This window comes from Chiloscyllium plagiosum, chromosome 2, assembly GCF_004010195.1.
Source record: "Chiloscyllium plagiosum isolate BGI_BamShark_2017 chromosome 2, ASM401019v2, whole genome shotgun sequence".
NCBI lineage: Eukaryota > Metazoa > Chordata > Chondrichthyes > Orectolobiformes > Hemiscylliidae > Chiloscyllium > Chiloscyllium plagiosum.
The window spans coordinates 10,178,816-10,186,700 of record NC_057711.1 but is presented as its reverse complement, the minus strand read 5'-3'; the positions used below and the strand labels follow the sequence as shown (position 1 = coordinate 10,186,700).

The 7,885-nt window shown below is 43.1% G+C and overlaps 1 protein-coding gene across 7 annotated transcripts in view; it reads left to right on the top strand.

Moving 5' to 3' along the window:
• htt (huntingtin) overlaps nucleotides 1-7,465 on the top strand; it is a 241,245-nt gene extending 233,780 nt beyond the window's left edge. For 6 of the 7 annotated variants that reach the window (XM_043703713.1, XM_043703763.1, XM_043703736.1 and 3 more), the window contains one exon: nucleotides 7,343-7,465. In XM_043703713.1, coding sequence (XP_043559648.1) covers nucleotides 7,343-7,450 — 108 coding nt within the window. In that variant the 3' untranslated portion in view covers nucleotides 7,451-7,465. Of the gene's footprint in view, nucleotides 1-5,006; nucleotides 5,167-7,342 lie in introns of those variants that run through there. The other variant, XM_043703746.1, reaches the window with a different exon arrangement.
• The last annotated feature ends 420 nt before the right edge of the window (nucleotides 7,466-7,885 follow it).

Sequence of the window (7,885 nt, the reverse complement as noted above, 5' to 3'; positions counted from 1 at the left end):
ACAAATCTGGTCCGGGCCTGGCGACTTGTCAATCTTAATGTTTGACAAAATTTTCGGCACATCAGCTTCCTCTATCTCTATTCATTCCAGCATGCACATCTGCTCTTCAAAGGTTTCATTCGCTACAAAGTTTGTTTCTTTCGTAAAGACAGAAGCAAAAATCTCATTTAGGGCTTTCCCTATCTCCTCAGACTCCACACACATATTCCCTATGCTATCCCTGATCGGCCCTACTCTTTCTTTGACCATTCTCTTATTCCTCACATAAGTGTAAAATGCCTTTGTGTTCTCCCTAATCCGTTCTGCCAAGCCTTTCTCGTGCCCCCTCCTGGCTCTCCTCAGACTATTTTTGAGCTCCTTCCTCGCCTGCCTGTAATCCTGTAGAGCTGAGCTTGACCCTAGCTTCCTCCACCTTATGTAAGCTACCTTTTTCCTTTTGACGAGAAGCTCCACCGCTCTCATCATCCAAGGTTCCTTTATCTTACTACCACTTGCCTGTTTCAGAGGGACATATTTATTCATCCCTTGCAACAACTGTTCCTTAAACAGTCTCCACATGTCTAATCGCATCATAGTTTCCTCTTCCCCAATTAAATATCCTCCCATTTTGCCTAATCCTCTCCTCCTCCATAGCTATGTAAAATGTGAGGCAGTTGTGGTCACTATCACCAAAATGCCCTCCCACCACAAGAACTGATACCTGCCCCGCCTCGTTTCCGAGCACCAAGTGTAGAATGGCCTCTCCCCTCGTTGGCCTGTCAATGTACTGAGTTAGGAAACCCTCCTGAACACATCTTACAAAAACGGCTCCATTCAAATCTTCTGCTCGAAGGAGGTTCCAATCAATATTGGGAAAGTTAAAGTCACCCATTACAACAACCCTACTCTGTCCACACTTTTCCAAAATCTGCCGGCCCATGCTTTCTTCCATTTCCCTGCTGCTATTGGGGGGCCTGTAGTAAACCCCTAACGAGGTGACTGCTCCTTTGCTGTTCCTAATTTCCACCCGTACTGACTCGGTAAGCAGATCTTCCTCGACAATGGAAGCTTCTGTAGCTCTAATACCCTCTCTGATCAGTAGTGCTACACCCCCTCTTTTTTTTCCCCCCTCCCTATTTTTTTAAATGCTCTAAACCCTGGAACATCCAGCACCCATTCCTGCCCCTGAGAAACCCATGTCTCTGTTATGGCCACAACATCATAGCACCAGGTACTGATCCATGCTGTAAGTTCATCACTTATTCCTGATACTCCTTGCGTTAAAGCAAACACACTTTACACCCAGTACATTGGTCCCCTTCCAGTTCAGATGCAACCCATCCTTCTTGTACAGGTCCCACCTTCCCCAGAAGGCATCCCAATTATCTATATATCTGAAGTCCTCCATCCTACACCAGCTGCATAGCCACATGTTAAGCTGTGCCCGCTCCTTGTTCCTCGCCTCGCTATCTCATGGCACCGGTAGTAAACTAGAGAACACTACTCTGTTCATCCTGCTTTGCAGCATCCATCCTAACTCCCTGAAATCACTTTTTATATCCTCGATCCATTTCCTGGCTATATCATTTAGAATAGTAAGAATGTTTAAAGATCATTTAGAAAGTGCAAAGAAAAATTGAAAAACAAAATATTGTAGCTGCCAAAAATCTGAAATAAAACCAGGAGATGCGGATATACTCAAGTGGTCAGGCAGCCCATGAGCAGAGAGGAACAGAGTTATCATTTCAGATTGACCTTTCATCAGAAAAATCATGTGGTGAAATGTCACTACCTGAAATGATAACTGTACTTCTCTACAGATGCTGTCAGGTCTGCTGAGTACTTCTCATACTTTATGATCTAGTGCAGAGGTGAGAGCTAAGATGCTTGAACTGTCAGGTAAGGATAGACCGGCTTGGAGTTCTTTTCTCTAGTGTTATGATCCCAACTGATGGTCCTGCTGGACAAGCCATGTGCCAGAAGCCTGACTTTTTTTTCTTATATTTAACATGGCGGTCTTTCACTGAAACATAGGCAGTCAAGGCTGCAGATTTGCTTTAAAAATAAAAAAAAACATTTACTTTAAAGAGAGAGAAAAACAGAACAAGCTATGTAAATGTAGAAGCTTGAGATGTATAAAAACAGCAAATTAAAGTCTTATCTATTTCCCAACTTCATCTTTTTACACCATTGGAGATTCTGAGAAATCATGCTTATCTTATTAGTTCTGTCCTGTGAACTGTGAAGTCACCTTACATGAATACTTCAAAAATGGAAGCTTAGACTTCCAGTCTTTGAATCATTTGCTGTTTTCTGACTAAACACTCCTCGTCTGGAAGTATTGCAAGCTAAATTCTTATACCAAGTAACTGATCTATTCCTAAGTTGTCTTCTATACTCTTCCTTTGAAGCGAATCTATATTTGCTTGAACCCAATCTGATCTCCTCCAGAACTACCCTAAAAGCTTTCAATGTCTGATTTCTAAGTCAAAATCCACTTCTGGTCAATCTCAACCAAAATCAAGGCTAATGCCTTTCATTGTTTACTAATTGTTACAAGCCCCACAGTGTGAACAAACAGTCATCTTTATAGTGCAGGAGTTTTGAAGCAGAACTTGCAGTACCCCTAGTTAAGCTGATCTGGTACAGAATACAAGCGTCTACCCAACAATCTGGAAAATTGGGAGAAAGTAAGGACTGCAGATGCTGGAGATCAGGTTGAAAGGATGGTGCTAGAAAAGCACAGCAGGACTGATGAACGGCTTATGCCTGAAACGTCGCTTCTCCTATTCATTGGATGCTGCCTGGCCAATCTGGAAAACTGCGCAAGGTGCCCTGAACACTACACAGGACAAGTACAACTTGGCCAGTTGTTGCCCCATCAGTCTATTCTTGATGATCAGCAAGAATATGTCATTAATAGTGCAAACAAGTAGCACTTGCTCAGTGATAACCTGCTGACTGACACCCAGTTTGGATTCCACCAGGGCCATTCAGCTTCTGACCTCATTAAAGCCTTGATTCAGATAATGATAATAGAGCTGAATTCCAGAAGTGAAGAGAGTGACAGACCCTGATATCAAGGTTGCATTTGACTGAGTGTCATATCAAGGAGCACCCGCAAAACTGGAATCTATGGGAATCGGGACAAACTCGCCAGTGGCTGGAGTCATATCTGGCAAATAGGAAGATTAGTTGTGGTTGTTGGAGGTCAGTCATCTCAGCTCCAGGGCATCTCTGCAGGAGCACCTCAAGGTAGTGAGCTAGGCCTAACCATCTTCAGCTGCTTCATCAATGACCTTGCCTCCATTATAAGGTCAGAAGTGGTGAAGACAATGTTCAGTACCATTTGCAACTCCTCAGATACAGAAGTAGTCCGTATCTAAATGTAACAAGACCTGGACAATATCCCGGCATGGGCTGAAAAGTAGCAAGTAATGTTTGCTAGAGTCCTTGAGAAACACAGCACGGAAACAGACCCTTTGGTCTAACTCGTCCATGTCAACAAGATATTCTAAACTACTGCAGTCCCATTTGCCAGCACTTGGCCTATATCCCTCTAAACCCTTCCTATTCATGTACCCATCCAGATGCCTTTTAAATGGTGTAATTGTACCAGCCTCCTCCTCTTCCTCTGGCAGCTCATTCCATACATGTATCATCCTTTGTGTGAAAATGTTGCCCCTTAGATCCTTTTTAAACATTTCCCCTCTTACCCTAAACCTATGCCTTCTAGTTCTGGAATCCCCAACCAAGGGAAAAGACCATGTCTATATACTCTATCCATGCTCCTCATGATTTTATACCTCGATAAGGTCACCCCTCAGCCTCTGGGGTGCTTCAGGAAAAAGAGACCCCGACTATTCAGCCTCTCCCTGTAGCTCAAATCCTCCAACGCTGGCAATGTGCTTGTCAGTCTTTCCTGAACCTTTTCAAGCTTCACAACATATTTCCGTGATCAGAGGTTTAGATAGGGTAGATAGCGAAAGTCTTTTTCCTAGGCTGATGATGTCAGCGTGTACGAGGGGGCATAGCTACAAATTGAGGGGTGATAGATTTAAGACAGCTATCAGAGGCAGGTTCTTTACGCAGAGTGTGGAAAGGGCGTGAAATGCCCTACCTGCTAATGTAGTCAACTCAGCCACGTTAGGGAGATTTAAATAATTCTTAGATAAGCACATGGATGATTTTGGGATAATGTAGGGGGATGAGCAGAGAATAGTTGACAGGTCGGCGCAACATCGAGGGCTGAAGGGCCTGTTCTGCGTTGTATTGTTCTATGTTCTACCTTCGAGCCAATTCTGTATCTAAATGGCTAGTCCATGTGATGTGATCTGACCTTGCTAACCAGTCCATCATAAGGAACCTTGTCGAACACATTACTGAAGTCCAAACAGATCACGTCCACTGCTCTGCCCTCATCAATCCTCTTTGTACTACTTCAAAAAACTCAATCAAGTTTGTGAGACATGATTTCCCATGCATAAAGCCATGTTTACTATCCCTAATCAGTCCCTGTCTTTCCAAATACATGTACATCCTATCCCTTTGGATTCACTCCAACAACTTGCCAACCACCGATGTCAGGCTCACCGGTCTAGAGTTCTCTGGCTTTTCCTTAGCATTTTTCTTAAATAGTGGCAGCACATTAGTCAACCTCCAGTCTTCTGGCACCTCACCTGTGACTATTGATAATACAAATATCTCAGCAAGGCACCCAATAATCACTTCTCTAGCTTCCCACAGAGTTCTCGGGTACACCTGATCAGGTCCTGGGAATTTATCCACCTTTAGATGTTTCAAGACATCCAGCACCACCACCTCTAATATGGGCATTTTTTTAAGATGTCACCATCTATTTCCCCACATTCTATAACTTCCATGTCTTTCCCCACAGTAAGCATTGAGCAAAATACTTGTTTAGTATCTCCCAGTCTCTGCGGTTCCACACACTGGCTGCCTTGCTGATTTTTGAGGGGCCTTATTCTCTCCCTAGTTACCCTTTTGTCCTTTCAACTTATTTATAGAATTCCTTTGGATTTTCCTTCACCCAGTTAAAGACTATCTAATTATTGCTCCTTGACATTACTGAATCCTTCGCTATCAACATCACGGGGAGTTACCATTGACCGGAAACTGAACTGGACTCACTATATAAATACAATGGCTACCAGAGCAGATCAGAGGCTAGGAATACTGTAGTGAGTAACCTGACTCTTTTTTTTTAAATTTATTCACTGATGAGGATGTTGCCAGCTAGGCCAGTATTTATTGCCAAAAAGAGGGCAGTTAAGAGTCAACCTTTTGTTTTGGGTCTGGAGTCACATGTAGGCCAAATCAGGTAAGGATGGTAGTTCACATTAGTAAACTAGATGGGACTTTTCCTGACAATTAGCAATGGTTTCATTGTCATCATTAGACATTTAACTCCAGATTTGTATTGAATTCAAATTCCACCATCTGTCATGGTAGAATTTGAACCTGGGTACCCAGAACATTACCTGGATTTCTGGATGAACAGTGATGATACCAGTAAGCCATTGTCTCCCCTGCTGACTCCACAAAGATTACCCACCATTTTTAAGGCACAAGTCAGATTGTGATGGAATACTCCCCACTTGCCTGATGGGTGCAGCTCCAACAACTCAAGAAGCTTGATACCATCCAGGACAAAGCAGCCTGCTTGGTTGGCACACTGTCACAAGCATTCAGTCCCTTCTCACCAACACTCAGTAGCAGCAGATACACTGCAAAATTAACATCTTCTAAATGCACGACCAATTCCATCCAGAAGGATAAGGGCAGCAGGTACATGAGAACACCACCACCTGAAAGTTCCCTTCCAAACCACAAAGTGCTGACTTGGAAATACATTACTGTGAATATAGGTTTGCTCACTGAGCTGGAAGGTTTGTTTTCAGACATTTTATCACCATACTAGGTAACATCTTCAGTGAGCATCCGGATGAAGTACTGGTGGGATAGCCCACTTTCTATTTATGTTTGGGTTTTTTTGGGTTGGTGATGTCATTTCCTGCGGTGACCTAATTTCCTGTTCTTTTTCTTAGGGGGTTTGTGTTGATTAGAGTTCTTAGAATGCTATGCTTCTAGGAATTCTCGTGCATGTCTCTGTTTGGCTTGTCCTCTGATGGATGTGTTGTCCCAGTCGAAGCGGTGTCCCTCCTCATCTGTATGTAAGGATACTAGTGAGAGTGGGTCATGTCTTTTTGTGGCTAGTTGTTGTTCATGTATCCTGGCAGCTAGTTTTCTGCCTGTTTGTCCAATGTAGTGTTTATCAAGTTCTTGCAAGGTATTTTGTAAATGACACTAGTTTTGCTTGTTGTCTGTATAGGGTCTTTGAAGTTCATGAGCTGCTGTTGTGTGTTGGTGGGATTGTGGGCTACCATGATGCCAAGGGGTCTGAGTAGTGTGGCAGTTATTTCAGAGATGCCTTTGATATAGGCGAGAGTGGCTAGGCTTTCCGGATGTATTTTGTTTGGGTTTGTTGCTGAGAAATCAGCGGATTGTGTTCACTGGGTACCCGTTCCTTTTGAATACACTGTATAGGTGATTTTCCTCTGCTCTTCGTAGTTCTTCTGTGCTGTGGTGTGTGGTGGCTCGTTGAAATAATGTTCTAATGCAGCTTCGTTTGTGGATGTTGGGATAATTGTGGAAGCCTAGCCACTCTCCCTTACATCAAAGACATCTCCAAAATGACTGCCAGACTATTCAGACCCCTTAGCATTATTATAGCCCACAAACACACCAACAGCAGTTAATGAACTTATTGAAAAACTTATGTCATTTACAAAATATCTTGCAAGAACTATAACAAACCCTATATATTGGACAAACAGGCAGAAAACTAGCTGCCAGGGTACATGAACATCAACTAGCCACAAAAAGACATGACCCACTCACTAGTATCCTTACATATGGATGACTGGGACAACACATCCATCCTAGGACAAGCCAAACAGAGACGCGCGCAAGAATTCCTAGTAGCATGGCATTCCAACTGGAACTTTATCAACAGCACATTGACTTGGATCCCATTTCCCACCCCCTGAGAAAAAGAACAGGAAATTACAATGCTGTAGGAAATGACATCACCACCGGAAATGACATCACCAACCCAAACATATAAATAGAAAGCAGGCTATACCACCAGTGCTCCATCTGGAGGCTCACTGAAGATGTTACCTAGTATGGTGACAAAATATCTGAAAACGAACCTTCCAGTTCAGCGAGCAAACCTACATCCAGAACCTCAACCTGAGCTACAAATCTTCTCAAATCTCCCTAATGTTACTGTTCCTTCAGTATTGTTGAGTCAAATTCCTGCAATTCCCTCCTTTTTAAGGTCTGCCTATACCAGAGGGACTGCACTGGTTCAAGAACACAGCTCACCTCGCCACAGCCTTCTCAAGGGCAACTGAGCATGGGCAATAAATGCTGGCCCAGCCAGTGATGCCCACATCTCTTGAGTGAGTGAAGAAGGTTTGCAGTTGCCTGTTCTCTAACAATACTGGATTAGATCATTTGTTCTAGATAGGACTGTCTGACCGTTTTCTTTTAAAGCTCCCTTCGTAGAAGTAAGTAACATCGACATTTCACTAGTGTGGAATCCAAGCATTAATGTTATACAAATCACATGCCTTTCATCACACTTGCAAAGAAAAAGACTGAGAGATTACGTGGCTGAGGTCTTAAAGGTAACCATAGAGTGGATGTAATAACAAAATGCAGCTTCATTTGGGAAAAATAAAGGCTTGGTGTCATAAATATAAACATGTCAGGAAGAACCTTTCTGGTCAAATTGTAGAACTTGGATGCCATAAGAATTGGCTGGGGAAAATACCATTTAAGAGGAAGCTCGAAGATCTAAGTCTGTATGCATAGAGTG